Source organism: Scheffersomyces stipitis, chromosome 7 (genome assembly GCF_000209165.1).
Source record: "Scheffersomyces stipitis CBS 6054 chromosome 7, complete sequence".
NCBI lineage: Eukaryota > Fungi > Ascomycota > Pichiomycetes > Serinales > Debaryomycetaceae > Scheffersomyces > Scheffersomyces stipitis.
Window position 1 is genome coordinate 324,443 of NC_009047.1, and position 20,720 is coordinate 345,162.

At 40.4% G+C, this 20,720-nt stretch overlaps 10 protein-coding genes across 10 annotated transcripts; 5 read left to right on the forward strand and 5 right to left on the reverse strand. All coding sequences in view use genetic code 12, as the record gives it.

Annotated features, from left to right (window-relative positions):
• Positions 1–96: 96 nt before the first annotated feature.
• PICST_63549 (predicted protein) lies at positions 97–2,229 on the forward strand (the record flags this gene model as incomplete). The annotated part of the gene is made up of 1 exon (XM_001386040.1): positions 97–2,229. The coding sequence occupies one exon, from the start codon at positions 97–99 to the stop codon at positions 2,227–2,229; it is 2,133 nt and encodes a 710-aa protein (XP_001386077.2).
• A 669-nt stretch (positions 2,230–2,898) lies between these two features.
• Positions 2,899–4,988, forward strand: LCB1 (serine palmitoyltransferase component). The gene has a single exon (XM_001386041.1). The coding sequence runs from the start codon at positions 3,130–3,132 to the stop codon at positions 4,867–4,869; it is 1,740 nt and encodes a 579-aa protein (XP_001386078.2). The 5' UTR covers positions 2,899–3,129; the 3' UTR covers positions 4,870–4,988.
• Positions 4,989–5,013: 25 nt separating this feature from the next.
• On the reverse strand, positions 5,014–6,750 carry PICST_63396 (predicted protein; the record flags this gene model as incomplete). The annotated part of the gene is made up of 3 exons (XM_001386227.1): positions 5,014–5,300; positions 5,334–6,327; positions 6,376–6,750. 3 exons carry the CDS (start codon positions 6,748–6,750, stop codon positions 5,014–5,016), a joined length of 1,656 nt encoding a protein of 551 aa, XP_001386264.2.
• Positions 6,751–6,902: 152 nt separating this feature from the next.
• PICST_85054 (predicted protein) lies at positions 6,903–8,207 on the forward strand. The gene has a single exon (XM_001386042.1). It carries the CDS (start codon positions 6,992–6,994, stop codon positions 8,144–8,146), a length of 1,155 nt encoding a protein of 384 aa, XP_001386079.2. The 5' UTR covers positions 6,903–6,991; the 3' UTR covers positions 8,147–8,207.
• Positions 8,208–8,279: 72 nt separating this feature from the next.
• PICST_49478 (predicted protein) lies at positions 8,280–8,675 on the reverse strand (the record flags this gene model as incomplete). Its single annotated transcript, XM_001386228.1, has 1 exon — positions 8,280–8,675. The coding sequence occupies one exon, from the start codon at positions 8,673–8,675 to the stop codon at positions 8,280–8,282; it is 396 nt and encodes a 131-aa protein (XP_001386265.1).
• Positions 8,676–9,024: 349 nt separating this feature from the next.
• PICST_36940 (predicted protein) lies at positions 9,025–12,585 on the reverse strand (the record flags this gene model as incomplete). The annotated part of the gene is made up of 2 exons (XM_001386229.1): positions 9,025–10,894; positions 10,982–12,585. 2 exons carry the CDS (start codon positions 12,583–12,585, stop codon positions 9,025–9,027), a joined length of 3,474 nt encoding a protein of 1,157 aa, XP_001386266.2.
• Positions 12,586–12,864: 279 nt separating this feature from the next.
• PICST_49751 (predicted protein) lies at positions 12,865–13,575 on the reverse strand (the record flags this gene model as incomplete). The annotated part of the gene is made up of 1 exon (XM_001386230.1): positions 12,865–13,575. A coding segment is annotated over one exon (711 nt), but the record flags the coding sequence as incomplete, so codon positions are not given.
• A 1,982-nt stretch (positions 13,576–15,557) lies between these two features.
• ACO1 (Aconitase, mitochondrial) lies at positions 15,558–18,079 on the forward strand. Its single transcript, XM_001386043.1, has one exon. It carries the CDS (start codon positions 15,618–15,620, stop codon positions 17,958–17,960), a length of 2,343 nt encoding a protein of 780 aa, XP_001386080.1. The 5' UTR covers positions 15,558–15,617; the 3' UTR covers positions 17,961–18,079.
• A 110-nt stretch (positions 18,080–18,189) lies between these two features.
• On the reverse strand, positions 18,190–18,804 carry PICST_33327 (predicted protein; the record flags this gene model as incomplete). The annotated part of the gene is made up of 1 exon (XM_001386231.1): positions 18,190–18,804. One exon carries the CDS (start codon positions 18,802–18,804, stop codon positions 18,190–18,192), a length of 615 nt encoding a protein of 204 aa, XP_001386268.2.
• Positions 18,805–19,430: 626 nt separating this feature from the next.
• PICST_50119 (predicted protein) lies at positions 19,431–20,600 on the forward strand (the record flags this gene model as incomplete). Its single annotated transcript, XM_001386044.1, has 1 exon — positions 19,431–20,600. The coding sequence occupies one exon, from the start codon at positions 19,431–19,433 to the stop codon at positions 20,598–20,600; it is 1,170 nt and encodes a 389-aa protein (XP_001386081.2).
• Positions 20,601–20,720: the final 120 nt, after the last annotated feature.

Consider the following 20,720-nt stretch of genomic DNA (forward strand, 5'->3'; position numbering starts at 1 on the left):
AAATGGAACCGCTTTGGCGGCATAACAAGCTATTGCTGTTCGATATACGGTCTCTCTTGTTTAGTTATGGCATTCGTACTAAATCAGACTTTAGTAATGGCCTCAACGAATACGATGAGGAACCAGCAGTTGGCCATGAATCTCAATAGAAGAGTCATGTACAACTCCAAATCGGCCGATTTATTAAAGAAACTCACTATCATCAGCTTGCGCATTGCTGTCATATCTCTACTACTTTACAACTGCTATAATGTCTTGGTCACCTTGAATCTACTTGGTCATATTGGAATTCCAGGCAATTCCTTACCATGGATCTACCAAGTAATTCCCGACCGATTCTTTATCTATGATCCGGAATTCTTCTGCAACAACAAGTATATGAAAACGCCAAGTACTCAGGTTCTAATCGGACCAACAAGTGATATGTACTGGCCCATCTTCTTAACATTCTGTCTACTGCTGTTCACAGAAACTTTCATTTCTCTGGTTCAAGGGAAGAAACCATACACAGAAGGTGGACTCACCATCTTCGAACACCTGCTTGCTTTCCAAGAGTTTAGCTCTAGAGGTGCATTCTTCTTTGGAAGCTCCAAGTATCATGTAAGACCAACAGAACAACTTCTCCTTTCAAGTCTTTTCCTGATATTGAACCACTTGAACATCCACATAGGCGGTTTGATCAACAACAATAAGTATAGATTGATACCACTGTCTATTCTTGGTATCAGTTTCTTGGGCTACTTTATCTCGGCATTAGTGAATTGGAAGATTATGGATTTTCCTGCTATCTTGATAATGACTTTCATTCCCCAGGTATTGGTATTGTCAATCATTCTCATCAGTGCTGTAATATTTGTGACAGCTATTGTAGCAAATGGATTTAGGTTGCAAGATTTGAACTATGCAAGCCTTTTCTTATACGAATCCAGAGAGGACTCTGATATTTCTTTCCAGAGCTTGACATTCAGTTTGAGTGATGACTTTTACACGGCATTACTAAATGTTGGGGGTCTTGCAGTCACACTGGCCGGAAAGTCCAGCTATATCACTGAACTTAGTCTCGTTGCAGTGGATAATGAAACCTGGATAGAGAGAAACTTATGGGAGAAGATCATGCTTGTTGCAAAAGCTATTAACAAGAATCCTAAGACAGTTAATTCGAATGATGTTGTCTCATATCTCAAAGAAAATGGCCTTAGCGGTTATGGTAATTTGATTGATAAGCCTTCACAGAGGTTGATAGCAGCGGTTGCTGACGAGGATTTTCAGAATGATTTGAACCTGAACAAAATGAGTGTCTTCAGAAGAAGATATTCATCTACGAAAGAAATTATTGTAAATTTTTCCGACCTTTTCTACTCGTTATTCACGGACAAGATTTTCTTCTCCTTTATCCCAAACTTATTCAGGCAATATACTTTAGGTGAAAAGTTAGCAGTAGTACAACCTCCAGAATTTGAGACCGCTATAGAGTTTGGTGAAAGAAAGAGAAGCTTACCATTATTCTTGAGAAAGTTTGCTAAGAGGAGAACAGCTAGCCATGAGAACGATATGTCTGTTGAACTCGATATTAATATTTTATCAGATAAAACCATAGACGAGAACTACCTTCAATTATTAGGTGGTGATCCATTGCCAGAAACTGATTATTCAGGTGATTTCAATCTAAATGACTACAGCAATCTGGATTACGAGTCCGAGGCGGAAAGCATAGAAGTAACATCAAATGCAAATCCTGGAAGTGGTAGGTCACCAATGCCAGTCCTTGAAACAAAGGAAGATGACCCAATCAACGAGTTGATATCGGGCGAAGAGTTCAAAGAACTTATCACTTCTCCTAATTTCACTATCTTACACCATCATTTGAACAGCGAAAGTACTGGGGTCATGACCAGATCAAGATATCATCGATTGGTCAAACTGAGTTTGACTAGTGGAGTTGCACCAGAAGAGCAAACCAATGAAGATGATGGACTTAAACTTCTTGAAATAATAATTAACAAGAGAACCAGCAAACCACAAGAAAACACAGCAGACCACGACGAGTCTTTTAGTGACAGATTTGAATGTGTTATCTGTCAGACCAATCCAAGAGAGATTATTGTTTGGCCATGCAAATGTTTTGCAATTTGTGAGTCTTGTCGTTTAACATTAGTATCTAAGGGCATTGAAGGTTGCGTCTGCTGTCGTCGGGAAGTGGAGGGCGTATCCAAAGTGTTCATACCATAATGAATCCTATAGGTTAAGGAATTGAATGTACGAATCGTAGAATGCTACGAATGTGCTTGTTTGTGAGCCAGAAAGTAGGTAAATAGATGCGAGAAGGCTACCTTTCAGACAATGCTCAAGGATTCACGGCAGCCAGGGTAAGCTACTACAGCTACTACAGTATACGCAGCTACAAAACTAAACAAAGAACTAAGGGTCGAACCATTGGTTATCGTCTTAATAAAAGAACAAACCAGAATTTGTAATGGAGCTAAGAGGCTGTCACCGCATAATTGTAATGTACTGAAAAAAGGAATTCTCCCAATCGGGATCGTTTAGAAAAATGTCGCAACTCTGCAAGTTTCACTTCAAATATTTATTGACAAGAACGAACCTCTTGAAATTGCTAGTGGTTCTAGATCTATCACAGCTTGATAGTGGGACGACGATAAGGACATAAGTTTCAGAGTTATTGTAACAGTTGCCAGTGTCAGTTTCGAGTGAACCAGCTAGCAATTCTTCCAGTTTATACTGCGACTTTTAACGAATTCTCAAATAGGGGACATCTTTCTACGCGCGAACTGCGACATTCACGAAAACACACAATGGGCTTGAAAAAAAACCAGATATTCGTTGTGTCCATCTCTTTCCCTTTTCCAGCCAGTGTATCTACGATAGACCTGGACAAATCTGCATAGTAATAGAGGACCCATTTGTCATACCTCTCTTACATCTTGACCTTTGTCGCGTGGACCATCACCGTTTGTTGTTTTTCGGGTCTCATCTCTATTCATCTTTGTCGACGTGATCAATAAACATAGCACATAGCCGAGGGTATATTGCAAATTTACGTTTACGTGTTTCGGCCTTTCACTCGTTTTGCCTTATCACCACTGATTGAAACTATACTAGCCATCAAACATGTCTGACGTGGTCTTCACAACTACCACCACTACCACTACTACAACTACGTTAGCGCCTACATGGGATCTAGTAGAGGCTACTATTGCAGAGAACTTTGTTCGCTATTTGGATAGCTTGGGAAACCTACCCGGTGGACAGATCATTTTGAGATATATCAAGTCTTCGTACAAGAATGATCCGATCAGATCGTTGTTCGAATTAGCATTATTTATCTTTGCATTGAACTATTTCCTCTCGTCCAAGAAGAAGGAAAACAAGTCGGAATTGGTGAAGTTCTCTCAAAGAGAAATCGACGAGTTGTGCGACGAATGGGTACCTGAGCCATTGATCAAAGAGTTATCAGACTTGGAAAAATGGCAAATGTACTCTATTCCCACCATTGAGGGCCATAATGGTTCACATGTTACTATCAACAATAAGAAGGTTGTTAATTTAGCTTCTTCTGACTTCTTGAACTTGAATGAAAGTGAATCAGTAAAGGAAGCTGCTAAATCCACTATTTCTAACACGGGTGTTGGTGCGTGTGGTCCTCCAAACTTCTACGGAACGCAGGATGTTCACGTCAGATTGGAAGAAGACATAGCCAAGTACTTGGATGGCGAAAACTCCATCCTTTATGGCCAGGATTTTGTCACTGCCGGTTCCGTTATTCCTGCTTTCTTGAAGAGAGGTGATTTGTGTGTAGTCGACAGTGGAGTTAACTTTGCCATTCAGAAAGCCTTGATAGTTAGTCGTTGTAATATCGAATGGTACGATCATAACGACATGGACCACTTGGAAGAGATATTGACCGAAATCAAGCCGGTTATGGACAAGCAAAGGCCCATTAGAAGAAGATTTATCGTCACTGAGGGCTTGTTTGCTAACTCTGGTGATGTCGTCAACTTACCTAGAATAATCGAATTGAAGAACAAATTCAAGTATCGTTTGTTCTTGGATGAAACATTATCTATCGGTGTTTTAGGAGCCACTGGTAAGGGCGTAGTAGAACATTATGGTGTCCCAAGAGAGGAGATTTCTATTACCATTGGTTCAATGGCTATGTCTTTTGCTTCATCAGGCGGTTTCTGTGTTGGCGCAAATCCAATGGTTCTTCATCAAAGAATCCAATCCATTGCCTATGTTTTCAGTGCTTCACTTCCACCGTACGCTGCTAAAGTAGCTTCACAGGCTATCAAAGAAATCACGTCTAACTTGAATGCTGATGGAAGCTCTGTGATTGTCCTGCAATTGCAGAAGAAGGTGACTTTTGCTTATGAGAAATTGGTGAGTCTTTCCAAGTCTAGTAAGTTTTTTGAGGTTGCTTCGGGCCCACACTCGCCTATCATTCACTTAGCATTGAATACTCAATACCGAGAGGAATTGAACTTGCCAACGTTATATGGTAGTCCCGTGTTCCTTTCCACAGGAAAACCATCCAAATTCTTAAATGAATTCGATGATTACTACAACATTGAATCGTTCCTTTTGCAAAAGGTGATTGACTATGTCCTTGACCACTCTTCCACTTTGATTAGCAGATCAAAGCTTATTCTTGAACATGAAAACTTGCCAGTTTTGGCTCCACGTTTGCAGATCTACATTAACAACGGTGTTACCACCGAAGAATTATCTAGATTGGTTCAAATCTTGCCAATTGCATTTAATGAAGTCTTAAAGAATGTCGACAGCGAGCTTAAGTTGATCAGCTTAAACTCTGAAATTGGCAACTACAAACCTCACTATATCAACTACTAATTCCACTGGGTTTACCCATTAAATTGATATAATCATATAGAATATTCCAAATTCTCAACTGTCATAATTTAAATAATACAATAACTATTACCATATAAATAAATATGTACAATTTCATTAATTCGTAATCTGTTCATCGTAGATTCAATTCTTCAGCATTCTATTCCTTGCCTCTCTAGCAATTGATCTCGCCTCTTCAATGTCGTGAGCATTGCTATGGCTGAGATCCTTTGCCAACTCATAGGCTTCTTCAAATCGTCTACTTTCGAGAGAGTTACGTGCTAGCCATAATCTTGCCTTCGAGGTCTCGTCATTGACGCCCCAATCAAGTTCCTGTTCGAAGCAAAGTTTCATATACTTGTACGTCTCCTTTACATCCCCCAACTTTTCAGAAATGAGTGCCAAACGGTAGCAAATATGAGGCTCGGCACCTCCATAAGCCTCACCTTCATCATTTGTATAACTATTTATCGTCAAAGCTTTTTCAAAGGATTTAACAGCCTCTTCAAGTTTATCGATCTTTTCATAGCAATTTCCAAGTGCCTGCCACATTCTCTTGTCCAATGGCTGTAAATTTGTGGCTCTTTGGTAATAATATAATGCGTACAAGTGCATGTCCAAGACTTCGTATGCTTGACCTAAACCATACCAAGCTCTGAAGTCCTTTGGATTGGTATCTACTGCGCGTCTGTAGGATTCGATAGCTGCATGCGAGTTCTTCAATTCAACAAATTCGTGCCCCATTAGAGTCCAGGCGCTTAAACAATTCTTATTTAGAGTCAATGCACGTTTGTAGTACATAATGGCTTTCTCGTGTTCACTTCTCATAGAATGGTAGTTGGCTATAATACAACACGTTTCTGGCCTGAACTTGTCTATCATGGAGGCAAACTGTGCTAAGAAGGAAAGTTTTGAACGTTTTTCCATTACGTATAACATATTGGAATAGGTATCTAGATCATCTAGCCTCAAAGGGTCGTCCACGAGGATCTGGTCGAAGGTTGACTCGGCCTGGAAATAGTCTAGACTGTGGTATGAAATTAGGAACTGTTGAACTTTGAGAAATGTAAATGATGGGAAGATTGTTATGAGATGATTGAGTGAGTCAAATAATGAGCTCAGTTGTTGATAGAATTCTTGAAGAACTACGACTTCAAAGAATTGAAACATGATGCTTGAAGAAAGAGAACTTTTGGCTGCCTTTACTTTGGTGATGAAGTTGATAGCCTCTTCGAAAGTAATTAATGACGATATGAGTTCTTGCCATGCCGACCAATTGTAGGGAAATAACTTCAATGAATTGTACAAATTGCTCTGTGCCAATGCATACTTCTTCTTCTTGTTATATATCACTCCATTCAAGTAGTATAGAAAGGAGTTGGGCTTGCTTTTTGTGAGGTAGTTTTCACTCTCCTGTATGATTTTTGATAGTCGGTTATTCATATCATCGACTACATCCTTGTTTCTGTGCTGTTGAGGTTCACTTTGGTCTGTGAGATCATTCACCGAGCCTATGTTGATGGATCCATCGGTTTCTTCTGTGGCTCTTTTGTCCACGGATATCAATATGGAATACAATCTAAGAAACAACGCGTCACCTGTCTTGCAATTTTTCAAAATATGAGCTGCTCGGTCAAATTCCTTACAGTTGAAGTACGCTTTGGCCAATAAGTATTTGTTTTGATCCAAAAGTGCATCCTCATCTAGTATTAGCATCTCTGGTTGTAGGTCTGCTGTTTCTGGCTTGGGCTCTGGAAGTCCATTGAGGGCCTCTGCACACCACTTGGCTGCTTGAAACAAATTGACATTGGAAAGAGTGTTACAAGCTTTGAGGAGATCTCGACGGAGAGTCTCAACTTGGTCTGGTTTTTCTGATGACATGTGCGGTGAATAGGACCCGACTACGGAGCTATTTATAAATACAGCAGACAATGTTTTCTAGAATTGTTGCTAATTGAGCTTTATTTATAACTTGAGTTGCAAACAAAGGGAAAATGCGAAAATCAAATGCACCCGAAAAAATCATTAATGGTTGAAAACTACTATGGCTCACAATTGAAATCTACGACCGACTACAATCATTGTTCTGTAGCCGTTGTAGCAGTTTCGAAAGAATTATAGGATGGAAGAAAAGATCATAGCCTTGCTGCTGTCCTTACTGAAAACGGCAGAAACATATGGCTCGGCTCGTGAATTGCTTGAGTCGAGCAGAGTGCTATCTAACGAAAAATCTCCAATAGATGATGAAGGAATATCTAGACTACAGGAATCGAAGAAGAAGTTCATCTTGGATTCGTTCCGAGTCAGCAAGGTACAGAAGGAGTACAAGGAGTGGGAGCGTCGACAGACAGACTCGTTTGTTAAAAATGAAATCACAGCGTACAACAAAACCATATCAGAACTGGCGCGTTTGAACATCAAAGTGGACAAATTGATGCGAGATTATGAAATACTCCACGGTTCAGTCAAACTTCCTTCATTTACTTTTTCAATAGAGACATTGAAGAAGTTTGGAAACGATGAATTCTTGGGAAATTTACAAAAGGACGAGAATGGTGAGTATCCATCCAAGATTCACCTTCACCAAGTGTTCTCTGCCGATTCTAAGTCTTCACTTCCATTTCCTGACTTTCAGGTCTTCTACGATTTGGTAAACTTAGAATTTAGGTTGAGGACGGAAAAGAGAATCAAATACGAGATTTTAGTGTTAATCAGAAACCAGATAGCTGTGAATAATACCAAGTGGACTGCCAGAGACAACCATTTGTCGGACTTCATTGGCAAAAGATTATACAGTGAGATATCTGAGATAGAAAAAATTAGGGTGAGTGAAGCACAGATGAAGGAAAATGAATCTGATGAAAGCGAATATGATCCAGAAGACAACATCGTGCAAGAGATTGAAGAAGAGGAGGAGCATGATGAACGTGAACAGGATGAGGATGAAGAAGAAGAAGAGGAAGAAGTGGAAAAGAATGACCACGAAGAACTTGCTCAAGCGGAATCTGACGAAAATGAACCAGCAGTTAGGGAAGAAGAAGGTGAGTATGAAGCGAAAGAACACGAAGCTTTAGAAGAAGATGGAGAGGAGGAAGAGGAAGAGGAAGAAAAAGAAAAAGAAGACGAAGAAGAACCCAATGAAGACATTGATATTAGTCAAGACGAAGAAGAGCCTTCGGTACCTATTCCACAAATTTCGTCTACCCGTAGATCCTCAAGACTTAGAGGTAATCAAAAACTGGAAGCAGACTCTGATGACGATATGTTGATCGGTTAAGACAAGGTTTACTATCATGTAAATATTTGATAGTCATTGTATATTATTATAGATGTAAGCTAGATCTCTACCGTGTAGTGTACAATATTCCCAAACACCATTCCTTCTAGGTTTATGCTATTGAAAGTGATATCTATTTGGCTTCTTCAGCGGCCGGAGCAGCATTAGGATCACCATTGAGGATGTAACCAAACACTTGAGCAGGGGAGTCACCCAAGTCTCTTCTATAGTTGACAATTCTGATGATTTGGTAACCAGCAACACCACCCAAGAAGAAGTTAACACTAGCCAACAAAGCGTTACGAGGCTTGATGACAAAACCAGCCCATCTGGTCCATATAGCACCAGTGGCAAACAAAGCAACTTGTTGGGTACCACTGAGCTTTTCAACTGGTCTTTGTAAATCGTTGAAACCGGCAACAACTAAAGCCCATTTGAAAACCGGAGCCCAGAAGTGTACGGTTTTGGGCCCGGTTTCGGAATTCATGAAACGGGTGAATTTAGATGTATGTTGTGCAGCAGCTGCCATATTGGTATAGGGAGTTAAGTTGGCGGAAGATCCAGGAAATTGTCGGAAGTGATCAGAATTCATTTAAGTCTGTCAGAGCAAGATCCACTTGGTAATGCCTCAAATCCTTTGTCTCGTATTCCTGCACATTAATGATGGATACTTCGGAATCGATAAACCCGAAAAGCAACTCATTGGGACTGTCAAAAATGTCTTTGTTTGTTATTGGGTTTGACACGACTATTGCTATTTAGCTACAACCAGATTTTGCAGCTGTCTTGCAACCGACATGATAAAGCGTTCAACACATGACTACTTTATAGTTACTAGTTATTCTATTCATATCAATAAAATGCATATTTAGTAAATTTTATATATATCCACCCTGCTTACAGAGACTATGGAATATACTTTTTTCGTTCTTCAAGAGATTCTGTGGACTATCATATTCTTTGAGCTCTCCTTTGTCCAAACTTACAATTCTGTCACAGTCCATAACTGTTTCTAATCTGTGCGCGATAGTGATGATCGTTTTGTCCTTGAATTCAGCTCTGATCGTCTCCTGAATAATCTTATCTGTTTGGACATCGACGGCTGCTGTAGCTTCGTCTAACACCAACACCTTCGAGTTGGTCATCTTCAATAAAACTCTGGCAAGAGACATCAATTGTCTTTGGCCCAGTGAAAAATTGGATCCTCCTTCATACACTTTACAATCCAACTTTGATTCTGGTGTTTCACCTTCAGTCTCTTTCAAGTTAACGATATGATCCTTAAGGTGCGCCAATTTCAATGCCTTCCACACTTCTTCGTCAGTATAGTAGTTGAAGGGATCAAGGTTCTGTCTGACAGTACCTTCTAGCAACTGCGAATCTTGGGGAATAATGCTTAGTCTATGTCTTAGGTCGTACAATGAAATTGAGCCAGTGTCTATATCATCAATATTGATGTTCCCTTCTACAGCCTCGATAATTCTGAAAATAGACAAGGCAAGCGAACTCTTACCAGCTCCGGTTCTACCGACAATACCAACCTTTTCTCCGGAATTTATAATCATGGATATGTTTCGCAAGACAAGATCAAGATTTGCTCTATATCTGGTAGAATAATTGACAAATTCTATGGAACCTCGATTTGGCCACTGAATTGGTGGGACAATCAAGGTCTTATTTTCTATATCTTCTTCAACAGGGAGAGTACTATATTCCAAACATCTCTCCACAGCAACAATACTTGTTTCCACTTCTGCCGACTGTCTCACCATCATCTTCAATGAGACAGTCACCTCCAAGGCGTAGGTCATTATGAACCCTGCCATAGAAGATGTTAACGGAGAAGCTGTAAAGATTGTCATTAACGCCAACAATCCAGCACCGAGCACTCCTAGAGACCCGATCAACTGCAATCTGAACATCAACCATCTGTTAATCGATCTCAACATATACTGCGTTTGAAGATTACAATCCACATTGGCATTATTAATGAAATCAAATCTCACACCTTGATTGTATGCCCTAATTGTGTCAAGTCCATTCAAACTTTCACCCAAATGACCATAGATTGGAGATCTTGATATGGAGACTAACCTCTTTAATTCTCTTGATAAGGCAATGTAATAGACATCATAGTAAACGTATCCCAAAGAAAGAACTGCGATGACAATGATATAGAATGGCATTACAAAGCCTATTACACCGAAAGTAATCAACGCGCTTATTGATTGAACAACAAAACCTTGGAAAACACCTGGAATAGAATCATCTACTCTATTCATATCATTAGTGAATCGATTCATTATTCTTCCTACGGGTGTTCTCTCGAAGAAGTCCATTGGAGCACGAAGAATTCTCGTCGCCATCATATCGTGAATCTCCCTTGATGCATTTATAGCCAACCATAACATCATGACAGAGCTTCTCAAAACCGACATTGTACTGGCACCAAAGCCAAATATAGCGTAGACGGTGATAAACTTCCAAACACTGACGTTCTTTCCTGATTGAGAATTCTTTTCGGTCCAGTACTTGAGCCAATAGTTTCCGCCAACAGAAACAAATGATGCAAGGATCAATAAGCCAAACCAAGCAGCAACTCCTGGAATAGAACAGGCTCTCGCATAGGCATGGTAGACGGACCATTTAACCTTACCTTTTTGTGATTCTTCAGTGATTTGACCACTACGCAAGTTGGGTAATAACTTCTTAAGTGGGTCCCACCTTAAGGTCTCAATACTAGCAGCTCTTGTAAGCAATGATAGATTTTCCCGTGAGTAATCATTTTCTGGCTCTTTGTCAATATCTAATAAAGGCAGATCTCCCTCCCGTAACACATTGAAATTGCTTTCGGAAACTGAGGGAGTTTTGGAAATATCACTATTTCCAAATTCGGAAATCAAGTCGAACAATTTAGGGTGGTTTCCTAACTTAATATCTTCGTAGCTTGTGGTTTCGATGATATGGCCCTTTTCAATTAAAGTAACGTTGTCAGAATAACTCAATACAGAAATAGAGTTCGTGCAAAGAATTATTGTACTATGAGCCAACAATCCTTCTGATTTGCTCAAAACTTTCTGGATTATCTTCTTCCCAACATGAGAGTCAACGGCACTAAGAATATCATCAAATAAATAGATGTCTGCACGAGCATATACTGCTCGTGCTAGAGCCAATCTTGCTTTCTGACCCCCTGATAAAGAAACACCCTTCTCTCCAACTTGCGTATCGTCACCATCAGGTAACACTTCTAAGTCTGGCAATAGCTGACAAGCATCTAAGGTTCTCTCATAAAAGTCTTTCTCATACCTACATCCAAATAGAATATTCTCCTTAACAGAGGCATTCATTATCCAAGGCAGTTGTGCACAATAGGCAATAGTTCCTTTAATATTAACAGCAGGAACGCCGTTGCCTTCTCCATTAACCATAATTAGCTGCCCAAGTAGAGAGTAAAGAAGTGACGATTTCCCACTTCCAACTTTGCCTACAATACAAGATAACTCTCCTCTGCGAACAGAAAAGTTAATGTCCTTCAAGGCAAACCTACGGGTATCAGTTGTGTCATCGGAATACGTTCCCTGCGACCACAAGAAAGAAGTATTTTCGATACTGATAGCAACTTCATTTTCTTTAGCTGGATGCGGCATGTGGTTCAACAAGGACTCGTCAACTTCTGAGCTTGTTAAGAATGTTTTTATTCTATCAATAGCCACAGATCCTTCAATAATGTTTGTTATGGTGGCAGGAAGCTGAAGCAAAGGCGAAGACAACAAATTCAAAATTGCCAAAGCAGGAAAGACTATTTCTGATGTCAAGGGAATGTTTTGAGTCAATGCAAAAGTAGCAAAAGAGGTAAACGAAACAAGAAATGGAATCAAATTCCAAACCAACAGTGCACATTGGTTTACAATTCTAATCTTGCGTAAGTTTTTCAATTCTTTCTCATTTCTAGCTTCTCTCAATTTAGCTAACATCGGCTTTTCCCAAGCATACAACTTGATACTTTTGATTGAAACAAGTATTTCATTTATGATTCTGCTTCTGTTGTCTTTCAATTTCATCTGGGTTTTATTCAATCTTCTCAGATATTTGATAATAACACTGTTAAGAGGAATCAATAAGATCATAGTAAATACACCTGCCATTGTGGCCTTTCCTAACAATGGCCACAAGGAGATAATACACATGACAATATCAGCTGGAGCAAGGACCAAAGTACTGATATTTTGACTGACACTCTGAACTCTGTTCACATCTACAGACATCAAGTTTATGATATCACCCGAAGAGACCTTGAGGCGAGCTTCAGAAGATAGTTTCAAAGATTTCTGGTAAATCAAAGACGTGAGGGATGCTCGAACACCCAAACCCAATTCAAGATTCTTCAACAAGTATTCATTGAAAAAGATTGATTGTATGAAAGCAACTGAAAACATGGCAAATGAAATCAGTACACCCTGCAACCATGGTGGATCTTCAATATTGAAAAACTTAATAAAAAATCTCAACAATTGGGGGTTTGCGAAGTTGAGAAGTCTGGAAGTGAGTTCGTACCCGAATGACAACAGAAATAATGGACCAAATGCTTTAGTTATTGCCCAAGTCAATGATACCTTAGGAGAATTAAACCAGTACTTTCTAAGCTGTATGGTATTTGCAACTGTAGAAACCAGGTCAGGTGAATGTGGTAATTCTGTTTCTGTGATGGTTTGAGTTTTATATGAAGTCATAATCAACTCATTCATCCAGCTGAAAGTGATTGTTTCTATCACATTTGGCTCGCATAGCTTTTCTGCACGGCCGTCTTTGGTATATTGTAATGTCAATTCACTATTCGGACGCCATATGTCTTTCGAAAACTCCATCCAAAAGATCGATATAGAATTACCTATAAGGAAGAATTCAATTACCTTGATTTGACTGTCATATTCGACCAGCTTTATAACTGGCCAATTCGTGTAATTGTCTTGAAATAACGATATTAAATGAAGTAATGTAAGCCCTGGCCAAAATAATAGTAACAAGTCCAGTGGTATGGCTCTGTACAGTGTTTCTATGAAATGCAATGGCAAAATTAAGAATAAAAGTACAATGGAAACTGATCCAAATGCAAATATCTTGTGGTCTGCTAATCTCTCATGGATGCTGTTGAATGAAGTTAAGTACAAGAATAGTATTACATGCAAAAGAACCGAATTGACTCTGATATAATGGCTAAGACCAGTGTCTTTCGGAGAATAAGTTCCGTATCTTAAACCATATCTCAATGTGTGGAACAAGTAAACGAATCCAGAAACAAACGTCACTATGGCAAAAACTCCATACAACCACGTCACAAAACATGGGTTAAAGGCATTCTCCTTGTTTGGGCCCATGGGATGGAGAAAAGCTCGAAGACCGCACACTAAAACAGGATAGTTCAGCATTTGGTATTGAAAATTGAATCAGCGGAGAAGGATCCTTGAATTAGGTGAAAAAAGAAAACGCTTCGAAGACTCTCGAAATCGTGTGTTTTTGATTGAGATAATGGTTTTGTATATTTATGTTGAAAATGCTGACATTTCTCGATAGATATCAGGACTATGGTGCAAGTGATATTAGACAAATATGAAATCTACAGTCAGTCTGGTAGAGTAGAGCCGCACCGTATCAAACTCGTCACGTGCAAGATAAGAATTTACATAAGACAAGTACGAGATTAGATAGGCAACGGGGTTAAGGGTGCTTTGGACCAGGCTCTCAGCTTGGTAAGTTAGAGTCAGGTTGTAGAGATCATGATTAGAATTGCATTCAGGAGCTAAGAATAGTTTGATGAGCTACGTTCAACTTGAGGAAGTCTGTATTGAGTATTTATCTCTAGCCGAATGTTAGCTATTGCAATACTCTAGTATATCAAAAAGACAACTACTCTACGAAGGGAGACAATGACGTTTGCCAAAGGTTGGAATAGTGGTGTATTATTCTAAAGGAGAGTTTTTAATGATTTTTCGCAACCATTGAACAAAAAGTTAAACCCCTATTCTTGACAACCAGCTGGCATGCGACTAATATGTTCTCGTGGTGGTTAGATTGGCACAATTATATCAGCCAATAACGACAGCAAAAGGAACCAAGCATGACAATCTACATGTTTTCTCTCCATTTTTTTAGACGAAAGATATAACAGTTTCTCACATATGCTTGGCTCATTCATGGGTCAACTTGCCGTGCATATATATTTCTCCAGTAGTAGCATATTGTCACGTGAGCTCAAATTGTGCTGCGCTACCAACCGTATTTTTCACCAACAAGCACAAGCTATGACGTCGAGTATCACCAAGGTAACCTGGAAACAACGGTCATGCAACAGACAAAGAGCAGAAGGAAGAACGGCTCGGCTCCGAAGAGCACTTCTAGTTGACTAAAGCTGAGTTGATCACTATCACAATTCACTAAATAGCGAAACTTGAAGAACGCAAATTGTCCACAACCTTGTCACACTTTGAAACAATCTCGGAAACTTCTCGGATTCTCGTTTACAAGTGAGGCCCGGTGCCACGTGAAGAATCAACACGACATGGCTCGATTGTAAGCCATTTAGCAGTGGGCCGATGAAAAATTTTTGTTGCAGTTGATTTTGCACCAAAACAAGAAATTTGTGTGCGTGCCGGGTTCGGGACCGAAAGGATGTATCCAATAAAAGTTGCGTCAATTAGCTTAATCACAGGAGAAACTTCGGAGTTGAGACGTAAGAAGTCCAAAAAATCTGGAGAAAAAAGGCAAATGTGCAGGACTCGATGAAATCCGAGGTCTGATGACCCGGTACCGAGCAAGGGATGAGGTTGAGATCAGACAGGAAGATATGAGGAGAAGGGAGATAACCATTGAGCCAGGGCCAGCGTGAAATACAGATAATTGAGAGTCAACATGTACATTTGACAAGATAATGGATCGTAACCAACTTATACGATCATGGTCAAACTCTTAAAACGCAGATCCGAGGTTCAATTGAAGCGAAAGGCACTTCCACTCCGTGCTAAATTACTATTATTTTGATATCTCATATCTAATATTAAGCCAAAGATTGAGCTAATACAGAAGAGACGACCGAAACTGTGTCCATCCACCACCGGAAGGGGAGAGAATAGCCACCGGAAGTGACATCACATTGCCCTTCGCAGTCTTCTGTATTAGAAATTTCCCTGTTGTCATTGGTTGCACGCTTGTCAACCTGCAAGTGCGCCTGCTAGTTCCGGGGACATATTATTGATTCGGAGGGTGCAAAGCTGCAAAACACTCCTCAGTTTTACATCTTACCAGTATAACCCGCATCGACATTTTCTTCGATCAGATTTCCACTAACAGTTATAAAAACAACCTTTCTCCCGAATGAGCGGAAATTTTGCGAAGAACTTTCTTTCTGCTGAATCTCTTTTTTGTTGATTTTCTTCAGAAAAGACTCTTGTTTCGTCAATTGTAGATTGCAAACATGTTATCTAGAACTGCTGTCAGAGCCCCACGCTCTATCCGTGGGTTGGCCACTGCTGGCTTGACCAGAGACTCCCAAGTGAACCAGAACTTGTTGGAATCTCACTCTTTCATCCAATACAAGAAGCAACTCGAGAACCTCGACATCGTCAAGGCCAGATTGAACAGACCTTTGACTTATGCCGAAAAGCTTCTCTACGGTCACTTGGACGACCCTCACGGACAAGACATCCAGAGAGGTGTCTCCTACTTGAAGTTGAGACCAGATCGTGTCGCTTGTCAAGATGCCACCGCTCAAATGGCCATTTTGCAATTCATGTCTGCCGGTTTGCCTCAAGTTGCCACTCCTTCCACTGTCCACTGTGACCATTTGATCCAGGCCCAAATTGGTGGTGCTAAGGATTTGGCCAGAGCTATTGACTTGAACAAGGAAGTGTACGACTTCTTGTCGACTGCCTGTGCCAAATACAACTTGGGTTTCTGGAAGCCCGGTTCCGGTATCATCCATCAGATCGTATTGGAAAACTACGCCTTCCCAGGTGCTTTGTTGATCGGTACCGATTCGCACACTCCTAATGCTGGTGGTTTGGGTCAATTGGCTATTGGTGTAGGTGGTGCTGATGCCGTCGACGTCATGGCCGACTTGGCCTGGGAATTGAAGGCTCCAAAGATCATTGGTGTCAAGTTGACCGGTAGAATGTCCGGCTGGACCTCGCCAAAGGATATCATCTTGAAGTTGGCTGGTATCACCACTGTCAAGGGTGGTACCGGTTCCATTGTTGAATACTTCGGTTCTGGTGTTGAAACCTTCTCCTGTACCGGTATGGGTACCATCTGTAACATGGGTGCCGAAATTGGTGCTACCACCTCTGTCTTCCCATTCAACAACTCCATGGTTGACTATTTGAATGCCACTGGTAGATCCAACATTGCCGAGTTTGCCAACTTGTACAAGAAGGACTACTTGTCTGCCGACGAAGGCTGTGAATACGACCAAGTCATTGAAATCGACTTGAACACCTTGGAACCACACATTAACGGTCCTTTCACCCCAGATTTGGCTACTCCAGTCTCCAAGATGAAGGAAACTGCCATCAAGAACGGCTGGCCATTGGAAGTCAAGGTTGGTTTGATTGGTTCTTGTACCAACTCTTCTTACGAAGATATGACCAGAGCTGCTTCTATTATTGAAGACGCTGCCACCCATGGCTTGAAGTCCAAGGCTATCTACACTGTTTCTCCTGGTTCTGAACAAGTCAGAGCCACCATTGCCAGAGACGGTCAATTGAAGACCTTCGAAGACTTTGGCGGTGTTGTCATGGCCAACGCCTGTGGTCCATGTATCGGTCAATGGGACAGACAAGACATTAAGAAGGGTGACAAGAACACCATTGTGTCTTCTTTCAACAGAAATTTCACTGCTAGAAACGACGGTAATCCAGCCACTCACGCTTTCGTCGCTTCTCCAGAAATGACCACTGCTTTCGCCATCTCCGGTGACTTGGGTTTCAACCCAATTACCGACACCTTGAAGGACGCTAACGGAAACGAGTTCAAGTTGAAGGAACCAGTTGGTGTTGGTTTACCAGTTAACGGCTACGACCCTGGTGAAAACACCTACCAAGCTCCACCTGAAGACAGATCAACAGTCCAAGTGCAAATTGCCCCAACCTCCGACAGATTACAAAAGTTGACTCCTTTCAAGCCATGGGACGGTAAGGATGCCGAAAGATTACCAATCTTAATCAAGGCCGTTGGTAAGACCACAACCGATCATATTTCTATGGCCGGTCCATGGTTGAAGTACCGTGGTCACTTGGAAAACATCTCCAACAACTACATGATTGGTGCTATCAACGCTGAAAACGGTGAAGCCAACAACGTCAAGAACCACTACACTGGTGTATACTCTGGTGTTCCAGACACTGGTGCTGCTTACAGAGATGCTGGCCACAAGTGGGTTGTTATTGGTGACGAAAACTTCGGTGAAGGTTCTTCCAGAGAACACGCTGCCTTGGAACCAAGATTCTTGGGTGGTTTCGCTATCATCACCAAGTCCTTCGCTCGTATTCACGAAACCAACTTGAAGAAGCAAGGTTTGTTACCATTGAACTTCACTGACGTTGCTGCCTACGACAAAATCCAACCAGAAGACGAAGTAGACTTGCTCGGTTTGACTGAATTGGCCCCTGGCAAGAACGTTATTCTCAGAGTCCACCCAGCTGACGGTTCTGCCACCTGGGAAACCGAATTGTCTCACACTTACAACATTGAACAAATTGAATGGTTCAAGTACGGTTCCGCTTTGAACAAGATGGCTGCCGTTGCTGCTGAAAAGAAGTAAGTGATGTCTTGAGAGGAAATAGTTAAGTATCATTTCTTTTTGTTTACCTATTAACATTCATTCGTATTTATTTATTCATTATTATAATATGTACTTTGTTTAAATGACGAGCATTGATCAGAACACATGTAGAATGTCAATAGTCTTAGAGCAGTGTCGCCATGGTCTAATGCTATGATGACAATGTGACAACACACTCTTGGTATCGTTAATGACTACTCTCTCGCACTTATCTGCTTACATCAAGCAGTCGATCGTACTTTTCAGGTATATACTTCATTTCCTGTTCATCATCCTGAACTTCAACATCCAGAGAACTATCTACATCGATGATCTTGTCCTCATCGTTTATAAGTTCTAGTTCATTATCATATTTGTCTGAATCGCTTTCAACGATATCCCAATCGGAACCGTCTGAAGTGTAATCGGAGTCGTTATTGTACCTGGACAAAATATCGCTAGCTTTAGTTGGTAAATTGTTTGTTGACTTACTGGTACCGGAATTTTCAGTCTTCCTCTTCGGTATCTTCTTCTCTTGCTTGTATATCTCTTGCATCACGAAATCTGGAAAGTCTTCGAATTCACCTCCTTCAAAGCCGAAATCGAGCGTCTTCTTACTATTGTCTATAATTTCATCCTGCTCAGTATATTCATTTTCATAATCTGCTTCATTCTCATTCTCTCCATCCTCTAAATCAAACTCGTTTCCGTTCTCTCCATCAAACTCATTTCCACCTAATCCATCTAACTCAGTTTTAACTTGTTCTGTGATAGCCAGGAGAAGGGATTCCAATTCGTCTACCGAGGGATCATCATCCTGAAGAGTGTCTTCTACAGCATGCATCGAATGCCAACAAGCCAAAAGATAGTTGCATTTTCTGTTGTGCTACTAACTGCAAGTTATTCAGAAGTTTGGTAGAGATCGAAGCCTGCATATGTCATCGAAACTCCCATCAGGTTGGTAACTTTTCATTCTGAATCGACGTGATTAAGTAAAGATACATTTTCATATAGAAAACATTCGTGAAAGCTGTTGTTTATTGGTAATGTGTTTGATGAAATGAACAGATCGCTTCATAACTGAGAGTCAGCTTACGCATTGTATTTGCTGTCTTAAAGCATTTACTCCCGAGCATCAGCCAGTTCCACTTCTCACAAATATATTCCCACAATATCAAATTTACCCAATGATCTCTTATTCAACACACACGTCAAGACTACTATAGTTTCAGCTTTCTTCTATATTTATATCATCTCCGCAGTAGTTCGACTTCTTCCTTTCCATATCTCGAAATTTGTGTTGCTTTTCGCAGCTAGTAGATATTGCGCTACCATTATTTACCTTTTGCCCAAATAGGAATAGATATTGGAGAATCGTATAATGAATAAATTCAATTAACTAGATTATTACAGAAACAGACTAGAAGAAAGTAGGAAAGGGACCTCCTGAGCATCTTCTCTCCCTATAAAATGCTGAATTTCAGACCTTATGGGTCTCACGAAGCCAGAGTCATAAGCGATCTTTCTCGTTTTGACTATGAGTCGATTTCAGCCAGAAATAGATCTAGAAATCCCACCCCTACTTCAATAGATGACGAAAAGTCCAGTGTTCTAACATTGGATACAATTATTCCTTTATATTCCTCAAGAATCAACAAGGAGCCCTACCATCCTCCGAAGACACTTCTTGAGATAGCTGAAAATCTGTCGCCTCTACCAAAAGCCAGACCTCCCCCGTTACCAGAAAAGGATGGCAACCTACTTAGATCTCAATCAGCCAAAGAGTTTGCACCATATCCTGAATCGGTTTATGATGAATCTCTTCCCCCAATGATGGAAACGAGCCAATTTGTGGAAGTGCCCAAAACTTCACAAGAATCAGTATCGTTAGAGACTCTCAACTCCAAACAGAAAGCGCTAGAAGAAGATTTGGTACGAAGAGTGATGAACAGGCCCTTATTCACAATATCAGGCAGAGACCTTGGAGTACCCAAATATGAGGATAAATCATACACAATATCTGCCAACTCCTTCATCTATCTTTTTGAAATCATTATTGACATAATCATAATTGTGCTAAGTTCAGTTCTAGTGAACAAAGATAGAAATGTAGGCGTCGGCATATACAGATATTTCATTGCCGATGGGTCAATTTCGCTAATAATCTCACTTCTATTTATTTCCACAATCATCAACTTCGAGAAGAGAAACGGAAGTTTCTACTGTCTCGCGGCTACTATCTTGAAGCTTGTTTCTTTCATCATGGTGGTTTCGCATTTGCTTCCCAAAGGCAACTGTAAAACAAGAGATATTTGTGACACAAGAAAGGCCACTTCTGCATTCATCATTATATCCACATTTATATGGATCGGCAACTTGGTGATGTTTTTGACTACACTCTACATTTCTAGACTAAACTTGTTGAACGATATCAACTTTGATTTCAGCAACCAGGGATTAAACAAAAAATACAACATGTCTCAAGACACCTTACATGAACAGGGTTCCCCTAATAACCACACAGATAAGCCCTTGAAAGAATACTATCTAACAGAGTCTGGCGAAATGTATGAGATCACCGACGAATGGCAGAGATTGAATCACCAGGGAAAAAATAAAATCTTAGTGTATACATTTTGATTTTCGCAACCATTTTGGCTGCGAAATGGCGGCAATTATATTTAATATTTCAAGAGTTATATTATATATATTCTTATGCTATTAGTATTTGCAAATCAACAATCAGTTTGTATTCATCTG